General features: G+C 39.9%; 1 protein-coding gene across 1 annotated transcript in view; it reads left to right on the forward strand.

The window, feature by feature from the left end:
• The window catches only part of colec12 (collectin sub-family member 12), a 28929-nt gene extending 11219 nt beyond the window's left edge, over positions 1–17710 (forward strand). Inside the window, exons 3-10 of the mRNA XM_034153062.1 lie at positions 9600–9722; positions 12467–12553; positions 12715–13758; positions 14210–14848; positions 15159–15295; positions 15391–15500; positions 15623–15768; positions 16701–17710. Of these exons, the coding sequence (XP_034008953.1) occupies positions 9600–9722; positions 12467–12553; positions 12715–13758; positions 14210–14848; positions 15159–15295; positions 15391–15500; positions 15623–15768; positions 16701–16720 (2306 nt within the window). The 3' untranslated portion in view covers positions 16721–17710. The remainder of the gene's footprint in view (positions 1–9599; positions 9723–12466; positions 12554–12714; positions 13759–14209; positions 14849–15158; positions 15296–15390; positions 15501–15622; positions 15769–16700) is intronic.
• The last annotated feature ends 420 nt before the right edge of the window (positions 17711–18130 follow it).

The raw sequence follows: 18130 nt of genomic DNA on the forward strand, positions 1-18130 counted from the left end.
ACAGAGTGCCGAATGTTCTCCTAGTAAAAGGAAAATTAGTCGGACTAAAATGGTTAATAGAGAATAATGACATCAGAGGCACATTGCTGCATGCATGGTTCTCGTCCAAAAATACAACATCCAGTAAGTTCTTGCTTTATTAGACCCTCTTGTGCACTTTGCCTAACCCTGTGGATGACGGAAATTGTTTTATATCAAGTGTTGGTTTTGTGAAGAGGCCAGAGCAAGTGTTTTCCTTTATAATAACCATGTTTCATGTTATGGCTGGCTACGTCACTCACTGCGTCTTTGGAACCAAATAGTTGGAGCGTTTTAGGACTGAGATTGGGATCTGAAGCCAAACCTGATTATCCATCGATTGACAGGCTGGATCCAAGATATTTGTGTAATTTGGGAACATTGTTACAGCAACTCTAACCGGCACAGTTAACTTGTAAGCTAACTGACATTTTAAGAAAAGCTAATCTTTTGGGAAATCTGTGTCCAAGGAGATATGGACACACTTATCTTTATTTGTACTCATTTATCATAGAGCCTTGTGACTGTCAGAGTTGTAGATTTAGTTTTTCTGTGATGAGTTCACTGCTAGCCAAACTAACTATTCATATATAACGTGATGCTAATACAGAATGCAAAGTTGCTGTAGTTTACTGGGCTATCTGTTGAAGTTATGTTTATTTTTTCATTGTACTTAAGTCTCTATGTTTTTGTTGTGCTTTTTTATAGGGATTGAATGGTAATATTTCACTTGTCATACTGTTGTCATAAGTTTTTCATTTCTCCCATGAGGGGCAACACACATCATGCAACATGCTGAATAAACAGTTGGATTGAAGGCTACCTGTGGGTTTGCTTGTTGCTGTACTTGGTTAGTAGTACAGTTAGTCGAACTCAGTTAGTCAAACTTTTTCCAAATGTTGTGTTTGTTTTTTTAACAGATTTGGCTTTGTAACCACTATAACTTGTGTCTGCTTTCACAGTTACACGATTACTCTTCGAAAACACATACATTTGCTGTCTTCCACCTTTATTAAAAGCAATTTGACCCTGTCGCATAAATGCACCTCCAGGCATATTGAGGGCAGAGACACATCATAAGTCAAAGTCAAGAGAATAGTTGCTCATGTGGTATGACTGACATGGTGAAAGTGAGGATCAATCTCCCTATTTTACCGCTCTGAGGTTCACATGGTCCTGTTTTACTTGGCATTACCTCATTCTGACATGCCAACACTGGAACATGAGCAGGAGGAGTCTGGGGGTCTCTATTTCTCCTCTCAGGCCAATAAAGTAAGTTTATGGCTTCCATGTTTTTCTAAATTCATGGATGTGAATGATGGTTATTGAAACGGCTGTTTTAAGGGAGTATATATCTTACTGTAAATTCCCTGTATTTCAGTAAGAAATGTTAAAGTCTCAGACAGGGAGGGGTAACTTTGCTGCACATACTATAAACTAGCATATAGTGCATGAGTGTAAGAATTGTTTGGAATTGAATGTCTAATTGTTTTTTAACCATCACTATTCGCAATCATGAAGCGACGTAAAACTGGTCATTGTTAGACCTTGGCTTGTATTCGCGTGTGTAATAATGGATAATAATGCCGGGTTAAGTGCCGACCTAGTTTGACTAAATGTTAATAAATATCATTAGATAGTTTTTCAAGTTTTTGTAGGTTCAGGTCCAAGGTAATCAGTCTTTATAACCCTTGATGCATAATCATTATTTAAAATGACAAGTGATGAAAGAAGTGTAACTTTGGAGTTAAAATATAGCTTCCCAGAACTTAATAAGTCCTTTGTGTGTTTGCATTAGTGTACATACTTGCATGTGCCTGCTTTAAAAACATTCCTTTTTAATAGTGCAGGTGCTATTTGAGTTGTATTTTACACCTTGGGAATATGAATTCTCAATTACATTAAACAAAAAAACTAATCCTGCCTGCCAACACCTATTCAGCTTGCCAGCTCACGAAGGACCTCCATCACATCGCTGAAACTGGTGGTAGCAGATGTGACTCAAACTATTTATCTCCTCATCTCATTATCCACAGTGAGATCAGGAGACAAACCTGCATTTTATTCTTCAATGGAAACTGCTGACTGGACCACAAATACTTAATAGATACCCAATCAACCAAGGCAAAGGCCCCTCGAAGTTTCCCCTGTACAGAGGCCCGGCTTTGTTTATGATCCACACTCGCGTGCTTATGAGTTGGTCTATGGGGATTACAATGTAGGACCCATTTGTCAAAGTCTGTCTTCTTCTAACCAGGCACAGATGGGATGACAAAACCTGATCTAATCAACTCCATGTTCACTGCTTCATTGGATCTGAATCCCTGTTTTAATAGGCCATCTAACTGTTTTCCTTACCAATTAGACTCTGTTTGTGCCTTTGAGCAGAAAACAGCAGCTTGCTCAGCTAACAAGAAATGCACCATAAAGTTTCCCTCAACAGTGAGGTCTGTTCCACTGAAGGGTGCCATATTTCTGCTTTTGCACGCTTTTATCAACGGATAGCCCACTGTTCATTATTTCCAAATGTTTCTCACTTGTTATTGCACAACTTCTGTGAAACTGGAATGTGTCCATAAGCATGCGATTGTACTTGAGGGGCTTGCAATTATATAAACTTTGCATCTTTGCATGTTTATAGACAATATAAAGAGCAGGTGATAGGCAAGAGTGCCTTGTGAGGGGGATATAAACAATTATATTTTAAAATTATATATAAACTTATCAAATTTCTTCAGTTCCTCTAGAAAACTACATTTTCAGCAATATAAAAACACATATTACGGTATTCAAAGGTTATTGGGGTTGGAATGGGTCGAATCTTATACATCATTTTGTAAATAGTCCCTTCCCACCTTTTTTTGACACTCAATTCAAGACACCATTTTTGAGTGAAGGGCTGCTAAGTAAATGGTTATAACTCTTGCAGAATGAACCAAACACAAGGGATTCCACTTCCAAGCGGGCCGTGTTGGGAGACATTTCTTCCAGACAGCTCTTTAAAAAAGCACAGCATTACATATCAAAATGAAAGCCAATGTGGTGTAACTATTTGACGTTTCTCAATAAATCTCAGTAGTTAAGAATGAATTTTGGATAAGAAAAGGTTCAAAGAGAAAAGTGACCTTAGGACCCTAAGTATTTTCTTCTGCAAGCCTAGCATAAAACTTGATGGATGATACTAAAGAGGATATTTGCCAGAGACCCTAGTCCATATTGTACTGTATGTCCCCGTTTGATGTTTGTGAGCACCCTGTTCAGCGTGGTCAGCTTTAGGCAATGGGTGTTTTGTGTGCATGTGTAATGAGAGCTTGTCATCCTGTTCAGACATGCAGCCATCCATATGTTATTTTTCTTCAAACAACCCAACATACAGATCTCTGGCGGCTGTAAACCACAGATCTCCTTACTCATCATGAGCACCACAGAGAAGGTTTCTTATAATAACACCCAAAGAAGTCCACAGAAGGCACAGTTAAAGAGCCCAGCACGTTATCCTTATGATGCTTGGCATGAAGGGGTTATGTATCAAGTGTTTGCATGCGTCCTCTGATTTATAACAAGGTCCAGATGTGCTAGAGGAATGGGGCTCAATTTAAAGTGTCATAAACCTGTTGGTATAGGAACAAAATAAAAAATCATAGCCGAGGCTAGCTCAGCAATTCAAGGACCTTAATGTCTTAGTAATTTGTCTCAGTGGTGACTTCCTCTGTTGGAGAGTGTTTACTTGTTAACATTCCTGTTGGCGACTGTAAATACTGCTGAAAGGGCCAGAGGGGGACCCCAGCGCACCATGTTAGTTCAGTTTAAGTTTCAACATTGTTTGAAGGAAAAGATCAGAAGTATCACACGCAGTTCTTCAACCCCAAGCTGCACTAGATAAATAAGAACAATAACATTTGTCTTATCTGTTTGAATTGTTGTGCATTGCAAAAGAGAAGACCACTTTATTTACTTATATTCAAGTGTAGAAAATGAACACATCTTCTGAAAGAGTTAATGAAATACAAATCAAAAGCTAAAGAACGCTCCATCACTTCGAAGCAAAATCTTCACAACTGAGAGTTGATTTGCTATTAAAATGAATCGGCAACGAAAGATGATTTTTAATGACTTTTGTAACTTCTTTCTTTTTACATAGGGTTATCTAAAGTCAAAATGTGAGATTGTCGGACGATGTCAGCATGCCGGTGTTGATATATAGATCGAGGCACTGCTAAGTACATTTGGACTGAGTCGCCAAGGAGTAAATGTACAAGAAGGAAAAATCTCTCTTTGGTTGAACTGCTTCAAGCTTTAAACTGATCAGGAGTTACATGGAGATATGTCATTGTTTTTAAGGGGTCTCAAGCTAAAAAGATTGTGACTTGACGGTTTGGGGGTTGCTGAAACACCACTTAAACAAAATGTGCAACAAACGATTGTTGTTTGAACTATCATAAATAACCTGTCCTCTCCTCTGTGATATTTTTGAATGGGTAAATCTAAGCTGACAGCAGCTTTATGTCTTACCCACTGTCTTCATTCAAGTGGGTTTGAGTAATGTTTTATTTATGTGTCTACTACTCAAGGGTGTTTTGTTTTGATTAAGCAATTTTTAAACTAGTTCAAGGGAGAATGTGGAAATTACAAACTTAACATGAGCCAAAATTAGATGTAATTGTAGTTTTGACAGTTTGTACATTTGTGGACAGACAGCACATAGTAGCGTAACCACTCTAAATGAAAAAGATGTGTGTTCCCTCTGAAATTGTCACAGGAAAATGCAGAATTTGGCAGCATTGTAATGTGCCAGGGTCCATTCAGGTAGAGTAGGCATGGCCTGTCTGTGCGACTCTTGGGTTTTGGCCTGTGACCAGATTTAGCTGTGGTAGCCACCCTGTACTGTATATAACATAGTATTAACACTCTGCACAAAGGGTCTTCACACAAAAAGGCTTGAGTCTGTACAGGCTTTCTTTGTGTTGCCGTGGAAGTTTCCACTGCCAGCCAGGAGTGAGACAGGGCATGCAGGCCAGTCTAAAGGCAGGTACATGGAATAAGAGAATAAGTGTTGATTTTTTTTCTGTTTTCACTGACTCAGTCCAAATGAAATACAGCTGTTTTACAGACACCACACTGGGCTACCTACATCTTTCTCTCTCTGCCTCTTTTTTCCTCATTCCTGTTTTTTTGCCTCTGTCCTACACTTTCACAACAGTTAGCTAATAAACAAACACAAAGCTCAAACATAACTTCTTCTTCGAAGTAGTACAAACAAATGTTTCTTCAAATTCTTTCTTTTTCTACGTTTTTTTTTTAACCTAAGAGTCTCGGTGACGCTGTCATTTAGCACAGGGGTGCTTTAAGCTAAATGCTAACGTCAACATGCTAACATGCTCACAATGACAATGCTAACTTTCTGATGTTATTGTAAGTTATTGGGTTTTCTGTGTTTACTTATAAGCTAGTTTGAATGTAATGGCACTAAATATAAAGTAATGCTGATGGAAATGTAAGTAGCTTTGCAGGTGTTTGGTAATAAAACAAAGAATTCGACAAATTAAAGTTGTTGACTTGATTATATTGCTTGTTTTTAAGGGAACACCAAAGCTAGTATAATACACCCTTACAGAATACAGGACAAAATTCTTTGTCTTTACAATCCATCTAGCAGATTTAAAGATTGATTTTAAAAGAACACAGTGAATATCTTTACCACATTGTATGGTTATCTAAATTGATGGTATGTTGATCTGTCCAAATTGGTGGATAGACTGACAGGCCGACAAAGTTAACTGCCACGTCACTAACATGGCTGTAAAGTATGTTTTGAGATTAATGCTCATAGTTATAATTAGATCATGTGACCAACAGACGGTTGCTTCACAGTAATTTCCCCACCTTTTGGCAGCCCCAGTTCTAGCCCTAGGAGTCAGAACATAAAAAGTTTGTGAAGTTTGATGTGTGTGTGTGTGTGTGTGTGAATGCATGAACGCATGGATGCATGTGTGTCGCAGCTTTTGCGAATTTGCGCTTGTTTTTGTCTTGGCTCATAAACTCAGCCCATAAATGATCGCGTAAAAACAAAAACAGGCCAAAACTGGAGCTGCATGTTTCACACTTGACAGCCATAACATGTAAGATACAGTATGCTCCATGTTACCTCTGCTCTTTTGAGGCTTTTTCTGGCAATTATTTTCCTCTTGAGGATAATCTGGCCAGATTCCATCTTGTTGATTGGGACGTCCTGGCTGCCGTCCAGCTTTCTAACTCTCAACAGTCCTACCGTGTTCTGCACCGGGCCGTTTAGTTTGGCAATGTGTTTTCATTCAGCTCATGACATGTATGTGTCAGCATTTTATATACTGTGGTAGTTTATGCGTAGACAGCAAAAAGTCTCAATGGCCCTGTGGATATGAAACACGACACACTTACTGAATGAGGTACAACACGGGGGGTTGTAACACAAAATGTACTAAGCAGTACACGCAAAGAAGAAATGATGGTGACACCTGGATTTTGAGTCTTAAGTTGATTTCTTTATCAACATTTTTGTGACCCTTGCAAAGATTGTACATGATCCTTTTGAATTTCAAAGGCTTTGCTGGAGCATGCTTGGTTTATCATCTTCAGACTAATACACATTATCAGTTCATTTGATGTTTTATTACTTTACCATGATGACCTCAACATACCTTAAGATCCTCTGTGGATGTAATTATGACAAAGCATGCCATCAAGTAACTGTTTGGACCGCATCTAGTAATACTAATAATGGGTAGTGGTGGTCTAATGGATAGTGAGGTGGGCTGAAGATTGGAAAGTTGTGAGTTCAAATCCCGCCTGGAACATCACCACTAGTGTGCCCTTGAGTAAGGCACTTAGCCCTTAGTTACTCCAGGGAGAATGTCCCTCTAATTGGTAATTGTAAGTCGCTTTGGATAAAAGCGTCAGCTAAAATGAAATGAAATGTAATGTAATACAGACGTAAATATACAGAAAACAGAAGTGCCATCAAATGTGTTTGAATATCTCATTCAACTAATACTCATCAAAATACATTATTTCTGTATCTCAAGGAAAGTAGGAATCAAGAGCAGTTTGTTTGAAGATAAGTAAAAGAAAAGTATGAGTAAAGAGTGTATAAAACCCCACTGGTTTGTATTTTCTTTTTGGATTCTGTGTAACACAAAACTGGAACCTTGGAAGCTATTTGACTTTCATTATTACTTTATGCCACATCGCTGTAAGATCTGTTGCTTTAGCAAAATCCCATAGAGGGGAACGGAAAACACTCCTGTCACAAGCAGTGGGAAAATGTTGCGTCCCTGGAATGAGCTTCATGCTGTTCTGCCCAGAATGAGTTTCCATGTTATTTCTGTGGAAGCATCGTTGCTGTGAGAACATGACAGTCTGGGTTTGTAACCTGCCAGGTTCTGCAGCGCAGCATGTGGAATGTTAACGTCAAAGTCCTGACAGTTTAATCATTTTCATCTTAGGTTATGATTTGACCATCTTAGAAAGATGTTTCTCGGATGTGCAAATGGTCTGAACATCCATGTGCCAAGTCAAATCCCAAAACATTTTCCATTTCTGCTGAACGATGACAGAAATAGTCATGTTAAGGTCATTTTCAGTATTTAATAACAACAATCTGACATACAGTACAGTCTAATAAAGGTATGTGGGGGCATTGTACCTTGAAGAAACTGTTAAACTTATATTTTAGTACTGGGAGGTTTGTGGAAAGTTAGTTATTAAAACATCTTTAATGGCTCATGCCTGAGTGAAAGGGGTGAAAATGTATTAGAAATGCAGTGACCCTGAGAGCATGAGGGTCTCAGAAACGATACTGCCTTTATGTTCGAACTCTAGTGAACACAGAGATACCACCCCCACTTTGCTCTTGACCCAGAACATGCTGGCGGTCGGCTGCTTGTTTACATGGTGTGATGTTGTCCTTTAAGCAGCATGTGGTCCGGACCAGTGAGGGGGGGGGGCTCTGATGCAGCTCTCCACACTGACTCCCAACATGAGGCTCTCAGCACACATAAGGACAACAGTCGCCTGCCCCTTTGAGGTGGTCAGATGTGATGTTTGCACAGATGTGTGGGTCCAAAGCCGAGAGGCCAAACCCCCCAGTGCCCCTCTGGTGGTCCGGCCCACCCCTCATTGTGCAGGATGGAGCCTCTTGTGGCTGCACTTTCAGTCCCATCGTGTGGGGTGGGGGGGGGGGGGGCTGACCTGTAGGGACAGAGACAGGCCTCTGATACCCTGAAGTCACATGGACATGTCAGTCCAGCTGGGGCTTGTTGTAGCTTCCCCCAATGGAAACAATGATTCAGCCAAAATGTAAGGGGCATGTTTGAGTGTGAAGGCAAACTTGTGAAATGATGGAAATGGTTGCACTTGGAAGCAAATACATCAGTCTGGTGATCAGAGGTTATAATCAAACAGCCTGATTAGACAAGACAAAACAAAGACCAACTTTATCTACTGTAGTTGCCAAAGTGATGCACACTCACTGTTTTTCTTTGCAATAAAGGATTTTCCCAGTGCATATCCTCACTTTTGGTTTAACCTTGAAATAAACTTGTAGAGTGGCTGATCAACTTCAGCTGGTACTATTATTGTCTTACTGCTTCGAGTGGCTCCTATTTTTTCGCGATGCCATTCAGTTTATAGTTTCAGCAATTCATTTTATTGAGCACAATATCATTGCCAGAAAGAACATTATAGTAACATAATAGTTTTTCTATTGGTTGCACATTGAGAGGCCCAGATTTGAAGACAGGTTTAATGTAACAAAAACGTTTTTTTAACAGTTTTGTTTTTGCCCAGACAATTAAATATTCTTTAACCTTTTCTCTCTAGTACACTTTTAATGGTTTACACAAATTCTCTCTTACTATATAACAATAGTAAGAGAGAATAAGATTTCAAGTTTGATCCATCTCCAGAACGATCTTTATTGCCTGTTGTGAATGCACACCAGCTGCCCTCTCTGCCTGCCAGAGGCTACATGGTTGGTTCTAATGAAGTCAAGTAAACACCCTGCTATAGTAAAAATGTTTAGCATTGTATCACATGGTGTTAGAGGCTTTCAGGACATAGTGTTAAAACCATAGACTGTATATATAAAGGTTAAAACTAGTGAACATCCTTGACACGTATAACTAGAAATGTCACTGCACCATAGTTTTAGGCTGAATGGCTACGAGGAATGACACAGAATGAAGAATGCTGTTTTGTTTTGGTTTCTCAGTCATATGGTGAACACATGTGCAGTGTTTTTAAAGTTTCAAACTGAATCTTATATTCATGAGAGCAAATGTTTTCAATTGATACTTGGCTGAAAAAAGGCACAGCGTGTCCCGTTTTAGACACAATACTAAACTTAGTTATGAAATGAAAAAAATATCCCTTATGATTTCATCTTTGAATTAAAAACTTTGCCGGATTTTTTCCACTCCCGGCTCCAGTTGCACAATATTTGAGTTTCTACTGTTTCTTAACATTGTCCCTCTGTTACTAGCATTTGGCACACTAACTGCACACTGTAAAACAATCGTTGACACCAATTCTGTTGTATGTTGCAGGAATTCAGGAGGGTTCGGAGTGCACCAAGTGTAAAAATGACTGGGCACTGAGGGCGGCTATAGCACTGCTATATGTGCTCTGCGCCCTGCTCACCATAGCAGTGGCCGTACTCGGATACAAAGGTGAGTCAAAACTGAAGACATTAATCACTTCTCGTAAAAATACTGCAGTTTTTCAAGTCTCTGCTGCAAACCTTGACAACTTCACATATTTTAAAGTTGTTGTCCCATTACAAAAATCCAACATTTAGCCCTCTATGTGACACATAATTACTCAAATAAGGCAATAAGACTCGGCTTTAATCCCAGATAGATATCTAGATATACCTTCACAAGTCCAATTTCGTAATTGGTATTGGTATCAGACAGTATTAAATGGTGCTTCTCTAATTCATTCATGTGTTATTTCTACACATTTTAGGTTGTTTTGAGCCAAATGTTTACAAACTGTAAAGCCCCCTGAGACAAATGTAAAATGTGTGATATAAATACACTTCATTGATTAATTTAAGACTGCCCTAAAATGTTGTTTATAATTTAAGGTCCACAGAGGATATTTCGTACTGACTTTAGTGATCTCCTGATTCTTCCTCTAGTTTCATAATCAAGTCAAACTCAAGACCAACATTCAAAAAGCTAAACTAAGATTGTGACCATGGAAAAACATTATTATTGTAAACATGTTTAGCATGCTGGCCTTGGTATTAGGTTTCCAGCATAACTTACCTTAGTACAGACTCAAGAGTGGCCAGCGTGGTTGTATACTATTCTTATCTAGTCCCTTTTGATGAACACATTTGTAAATGATCTTATAAAGGATTTGTGTAGATGTTGACAAAGTAATATATAAATGAAGTATCAAAATGGAAATATGTAGTCTATGTAAGCAGTTTTCCTTCACTTCCTCTTCTCCTGACCCCCAGGTCTAATCGTTCTGCCTCTCTCTTTCTCTCTGAGGTTTGATGATAGTCAAACGGCTATAAACGGCAACAGCATAAAAAATTATATTTAACCAAGTCAGAGAGTTCAGGCTAAGATTTACCACATCATGAGACTCCCTTGACAGAATGCATTGTTTACTCCCTTGACAGAATGCATTGTTTACTCCCTTGACAGAATGCATTGTTTACTCTGAATTGATGTCTTTCGAAGATTGAAAACAAAGTCATTGTCCTTACTGCTACCCGTTTTACGGTTTCTCCTTGTTTGAGCCAGGGCAATGATGTTACATAGAAACAAAAAAAGGACTCCAGATATCTCAGGCACCATCAATATGGAACATTACTCTGCATACGGTTCAACGTCACACATTTCTTGCCCCGATCAATCATAAAAAAATGAAAGTCTTTGAGCAGAAATGTTTAGTTCATACCTGATCCACATGCGCTCTTACCTGGTGAAGCATACAGCTCACCCAACAGAAACAAGCTGTATCCATCAAGTGAGGAATGAGTCTATTCAAAATAATGTCTACAAGTTCAGATCTAAATCTGAGTTGTGCCCTTTGAGTGCTCTCTGGATTGTTTTGGGTTTGCAGATTTTGGTCTGTGTTTGTGTGGAGCCCATGTGAATGTGGTGGTTTGGCTCTAATGTCTAACAGATGACCACGCAGCATCTACCCTGGCTTAACAACCCAGAGTAGATTTTATGGCTTGGTAGCAATTTGTTGTCTCATGAACCACAGGTTCACTCACAAATGGCTGAAAGTGTCCAAAATAGTTTGGGAGAAAAAACAGTGAAGGCTGGTTTCTGTGTTGTGTTTTCCCTTACTGCACAGTTTAAACAGTAAACAGTTAATTTCTATACTAATGAACCTGTTTCTTGGTCTTGGTCCTTCAAATGACCTCTATTGTTAGAATTAAGGCATTGTTTGTGCTTGCTGCTGGGTCAATAAGCGTTTACTGCAGCATTGATCAGCATTAATCTGCTTGGCCTCGTATTGGGTAACAGCCTAAGTATAGTTTACAACTTCACAATAGGCATCCGATAAGCCTTACTCAAATTAGCAACCTTATATAACTCAATAATGCTTTTCCAATACATGACTGTGTGGGATGGAAAGATTAACAGAGAGGAATAAGCAGGTATTTTACACATGATAGTGTGGGCTGGATGTCACTATTATCATCTCAGTGCTGTAGCAATATACTGTAGTCATCTCAAATAATGTATACAATATATTTCTCACTATTTACAAATGTAAATTAATTTGCAGGGTAAACCATGAGGCTCAAGCTAAACAACTTCAGCTGTTGACAAACATCTCTTTGGACTGTGTGTTCTCGTTTGTTCTCGGTTCATGTTATTCTTTTGTGTTTTTGTCACTTCTGGAATGCTAACAGTGAAAGCTAAGGATGTTTTCCAGCCGTTTTTAGACGCCCCCACATACAGACGGAAAACTAACGGTGGAGAGGACTCTTTGCTGCAGATGTGATGAGAAAAGAGAGTTGAGCCAGAGTCAGAGTGTGCTATTCATCATGTGTCTGACATTGTTTATAGTTACTCCTGAAGTGGAAATTGTAAATGTGCTCTGAAAATTGAGACTTGTAATGATCAAAAATACTCAGTTGCCCGGTTACAAAAAACGTAGGAAAGTCTTTCATGTTTTTAACATCCTGTGTAAAGAATTGCTGTTTGAGTGTACAGTTATTAACTGGAGAGGAATGAATACTGCAGCACCCTCTGCTGTTCACAATCAGCTTGGCTCAGTAAATACTGTTTACACAACAGGTTTAACAGATATACTATAATAAGGGTTCCTCTTACTAAACAGTAAGGAAAAATACTGCTACTTAACTTCACCTTTTCCCCTGTTAGTGTATATCCTGTACAGATGTATTCACACAGTGTCTTCTCTGTATCATCAGTGGTCCAGAGGATGGACAATGTCACACAGGGCATGCAGAATTATGGAGGCCAGATAAATGCAGTGGAGACAGACCTGAAGAAACTAGGTAAGCCCTGTCACGCAAGATTAGATCAAACATTTATAGTTTAACTCACAATAGCTGTGAACTAAATGTTAAATGTCTGCAAGCAGGAGATTTTTGACACTGATCATTTACCATATTTCGTTTTCTATTAACAGACATATTTTACTGTGTTATATTTTCAGATGATCAGGCTGGAGACAAGTCAGGTAATGCCACAAGTAACATCAATACTTTTAAGTCAGACCTGGAGGCTTTACAGAACCAGCTGAATGACATTGCTCTCAGGGCAACCAGAAACAGAGACGCGCTGGATGAGCTTCAGATCACAGGAGATGACATGCAGAATGGACACGTCTCCCTGCAGAGTTCTATACAAGGCAATGAGGCCTCACTGCGTGGGGTCAACCAGACCTTGACCTCCTACAGCGGCATGATTGACAACCTCCAGACAGACACTGCACGGCTCCAGACGGAGATACAGGGCCAGGTCAAAGTGCAGAGCCAGACCCAGGTTAGTATCAGTTCGCTGAACATCACCCAGTCCCAGCAGCGCAATCTGCTCGGCACGCTGCAGAAGACGGTGGAAGACGCAGGCCAGGCGGTGCAGAAACTGAAGAATGACTATCAGGGTCTGCAGCAGACAGCCTGGCAGACACGGTCGGACACAGAGTGGCTGAAGGAGAAAGTCCAGCACCTGCAGGTTTTGGCAGCTAATAACTCAGCCATGGCCCATTCAAACGGAGAAGCTCTGGATGATTTGGGGGCTCAGTTCAATACCCTGGCCAGCCAGATCCAGAACACCTCGGCTCTCAGTGAGGAGCAAGGCCAGAGCCTGCATGAGCTGATGGACAGCCAGAGAGACCACGATGACATCACCTCATCTAAGTTTGATGAGGTGGAAGCGCGGTTAGACAGACATGAGAATGACATGGACCGTGTGACCGGAAATGTGAGCTTCACCGCGCAGCTCCTCGGGGCCATCAGCTTTAAGCTGAACGGCCTGAGGTCCTGCGCTGAGACAGTGATGCGACATTCAGACATTTTAGTGGGGCTGAATGGTAGTGTAACAGAGGCCAGCGAAGACAATAAAGAGCTTCGCGCACAGCAGGATGTGCTGGTGTCCAGGCTGGACCGAGAGGTCAACAACCTCTCCATTGTGATGGAGGAGATGAAGCTGGTGGACAGCAAGCATACACAGCTCATCACCAACTTCACCATCCTGCAAGGTAAGAACAGAAGAAATTATACAGTTCAGAGTTAGTTTTCTGTGAGCCTGTGTAAAAAAAACGTTAGGACTGTTAAAATAGTTATGGACTTAATTGAACAATATATGTACATGACCTTGATCCTTTTGCTGACCTCCACAATGCCCTTTGTGTTACCATGCATAATTGAATGTCACTTTTATGATGCCAGAATAAACAGCAGGGTTTTCTGTACCAACACAAAACTTATATATTTCATTAAATTCCAATATCAGAATATTCTAAGCATTAAAATGCTTTTTGTGAGGGTGCCTTATTGTTCTTGCATTATTATGCTATTATATGATCATTATGTCAGTGGAATGAGATGATCTTTAAAACACAATAATAGTGTTTATATTTATCATGACAGGTTTAGACCTGAACAGTGACATCATATTTTGGCACATCATCTGTTGTTATTGTGTTTCAGGTCCGCCAGGTCCAAGGGGTCCCAGGGGTGACAAGGGTCCCCAGGGGCCAGTGGGTCAGTCAGGACAAAAGGGCGATAAAGGAGACAAAGGGATGCTGGGATTGGTGGGATCTAAAGGAGAGAAAGGTGCTGCTGGTCTACCAGGTGCAACAGGTTCAAAGGGTGCAGCCGGGGCTCGGGGTCTTCCCGGGGCCAAAGGATCGAGAGGGTCTGGGGGCCGACCTGGAAATTCTGGTGAAAAGGGCGATGCGGGCGCTCCTGGGGTTCCTGGTAGGGATGGACTGTCAGGGCCGCCAGGAACTCAAGGGCCACAGGGGCCCAGAGGAGCAGCTGGTCCTGCAGGGCTGGAAGGACCTCGTGGGCCCGTCGGACCCATCGGCCCCCCCGGTCCTCCAGGACTTCCTGGGTTACCTGCATCTAGACCTCCAACTCCAAAGCCTCCAAAGCCACCACAGCCCACTAAGCCAGCTAAGGTCCCTCAAACCCCCAAACCACCTCAACCTCCAAAACCACCTCAGCCTCCAAAACCACCTCAACCCCCCAAACCACCTCAACCCCCCAAACCTCAACCCTCAAAACCAGTAGAGGTAACTGAGGGCAGCGTGTCCCGGCAGACCCAGGTCATTGAACCAGCGCCTGGTGAGTTAAATCATTACATAAGGGTTTAAAATAGATCGAAATGGAAGGAAAATCACCTTTTCATTTGTAACACCATTTCATTACGGAAGTGAGTTTACTTTTGGTCACATCCTAAAATGTTTTCTGTTTTCATGTGGCCCTCATCCTCTCCCGTACTGAATCTGTCCTTCATTGGAAAAAAAGACATTATTAAAAAATATATACATTTATTTGTAATTATTATTATTATTTGTTATTTACACTTTTGGAACGTATTCCATGAGATTCTTTCTGTACTTATACTACTGTTTTCTGTAAATGATTAATCCAGGTTGCCCAACTGGGTACAGAAGGTTTGGAGACAGCTGCTATTACATCACCACTCTGAGGCTCAACTTTAAAGAGTCCAAACAGTTCTGTACCAACATGTCATCCCTGATGCTCATTATCAACGACAATGACGAACAGGTAATGGAAATCAGACCCAGATGGTTACTTTAATACATTCAGACTTGTATGCTAAACTAATCCTGTGAAATAATGTTTTGCTCTTCTATTTGTAGGAATTTGTAAAGGATGCAACTGCAGGAAGAGGCTATTTCTGGCTGGGCCTTACTGACTTGGAGGAGGAAAATGTCTGGAAATGGGTGGATGGAACCTTACCTGCTTTCACGTGAGTAGACCGGCCACATTTATTCAAAAGATAAATGTATAAATCGGATGGAATTCATGTGTTTCAGTGATTTAAATGTTCTGTTTAACTTGAATACATGTTTATGATGTTGTTGCTATCAGGAAGTGGAAGCCCGGTCAGCCTGATAACTGGACCCATGGCCATGACAAAGGCGAGGATTGTGCTGGCCTCATCCATAACGCCAACTGGAATGATTTCTACTGCACCGACCGCATCGGCTTCATCTGTGAACGTGCCTCGGTTGACCGTCAGTACCTTTTATAGATCAGACCTTTTTCCAATTTGGAAATCTCCTATTTCTGTATTTCCTACTAAGCCTGTTGTAGTTTTCGACCTCAGTCTCTTGTGGACGAAATAAGTATTCCAACAACAAACTTGACCAAAAGAAAAACAAATTCAGTTTTCACTTGAAAAATATAAATGTTTTATGTCAAATATAATTTAAAACAACTAAGAAATTACATCCAAGCAGAACCTTTTCCACTTGTTCTTAAGTAATAGAATGAGGAAAGAAAACATTTAGGTCAGACTTTTTTGAAGTTGATGATCTGAATGTAGTTTTCTAACTTGCCTCTCAGGGCTTTCGTAATACATTCTTGAATGTATAGTAAGGGAGCTGGAAATAAACCATTGAGTTACTGTCACGGAGGTGATCTCTGGGCCTATAGATCTCGGCCTCCGTTACGGGTTGTATAGCTTAATTGTTGGGGATTGTGTTCACCTGGTGCCCTGTGATGGCTCCTCCCCCCTCACCTGTGTCTAATTGCTCCACCCTCACCTGTGTCTTGTTAGTCTGTGTGTGTATTTAGGTGCTGTTTTCTTGTTGGGTTAGGTGGGTGTGAGATCCTTGTGGCTGCAGGATGTGTTCAGGGAGACCAGCAGGATTGAGGCTGTGAATCATGTGTCTATGATTTTAATAAATGCCCACAACGGGTTGTATTTGGGACGTTTTGCCTCTGCCTCCTTGCTTGGTCGGGCCGCTCAACGGTCAGCTTCACAGTTACATTCAGCTCTTTCTTGTATGAAAAAGAAGAGGGAGATGCATCTGGCGTAGATTTTTTTAGTTCAAATAACGTTTCAGATTATTGCTGTTGCTTCAACTGTTAATGTAGCACAGTGTAAGCAACATATAAAGGTGTTGACATATACCTAATGTGTTTTTTGTTGTTCTCTTCACAGTGGTAGTTCCTGTTTTATAGCATCCATGTCTGACAGTGTGAGCTGTCTTTGGGAGAAAAAGTGAAGAGGCTGAAGATGAAGAGGATAATGAAGGACAAGAGGAGGAGCTCTAGATGACTGGAGGACTCTGATAATGCCCGACCAGTCAAGCATCACTGACACTCAGACTGGTCTTTGTCTTAAAGGCACTTTACAACACATCGTGGTGCAAAAGACCGAGCAGGCCCAGACCAGGCCGACTTTTTATGATTTAGTGCTGAAAGATTCATGTGAACGTACGTTTTATTTAGCCGATACTTATTCATTGTTTTGGGCCGCCTCTGTTGTACAGGTGTATCTGTAAATAGTTTATCACAAAAGATACCAGAAATCATTGTTGTTTGCGATTACATTTCCTATTGTTTTATTTCCTGGCTGCCTTTTCTATCTTCACACTTACAAAATAAAATGTATCTACATTAGAGGATTTTGTTGTTAATAAAATGAACTATTTTTATACTGTCAAATACTTTTCAGATTCAGAGCATTGATTAGAAATTAGCTCTCTGGTAAATGATGAGCACCATATTAGTATTAGAAAAAGACTGCAAACTCTCATGATAGGTAGAAATGAAGTTAGTGTATATTTCACCTTTATACAAACTAAGTATCAATATATTTTCTTTTTCTTATTGAGAATAGTTGCTCAATATGAGCAGTGCTGCTGTTTTATGAAGGACAGTGTTTTTAGACTTTAGACTGCCAGTAAGAGGCACCCATTAACAATATGTACGTTTCTTGTGAATGTGCCATTGTACAATGATTTATTCATTATGCTAAATAGTGTATGTGAAGTATGTTACACTTTTATAATTTGCATAATCATATCCTATTGTTGTATGATCAACCTTTTCTAATTCAAAATATGCTTAAAGACTGAGTAGCAGTTTGTAATCTGTCTTAATGATCAGTATGCCTGAATGAATTGACCAAGTTCCTATGGATCACAATAAAATGAGAAAGAAACTGTATGTGGAGTCAGTGCTTTTTGTCCTATAAAATAGATATTGGTATGAAAAAGCCATGTATTTCTTTATTAAATGTGCATTAAAAAACAAAAACACCCTCATGCACATCTACACTGTTTATTTATGTTCAGCTTTTGAACATTTTTTAAACAAAATCTGTAAATAATAAAGTTTAAATTAAAAAAAGGTTCAGCTATGTAAATGGTATTTGGCTTAAATATATATCGATTTTATAAGGAAAAATCTTAAGAATATTAAAAGCAGTATCATCAATAATACATCTAGTAACATTTATCATAAGAGGATAGAAATAAACAATCGTATGGCTCAAAACAATGACAACAAAGCATAGAATGGTAAAACAATTATTAACATAAATAACACAACTATTATGTAAAAAGCAGCAGGTCAAAAAAATGTATG

Source organism: Trematomus bernacchii, unplaced genomic scaffold (assembly GCF_902827165.1).
Source record: "Trematomus bernacchii unplaced genomic scaffold, fTreBer1.1, whole genome shotgun sequence".
In the NCBI taxonomy this organism is placed as follows: Eukaryota; Metazoa; Chordata; class Actinopteri; order Perciformes; family Nototheniidae; genus Trematomus; species Trematomus bernacchii.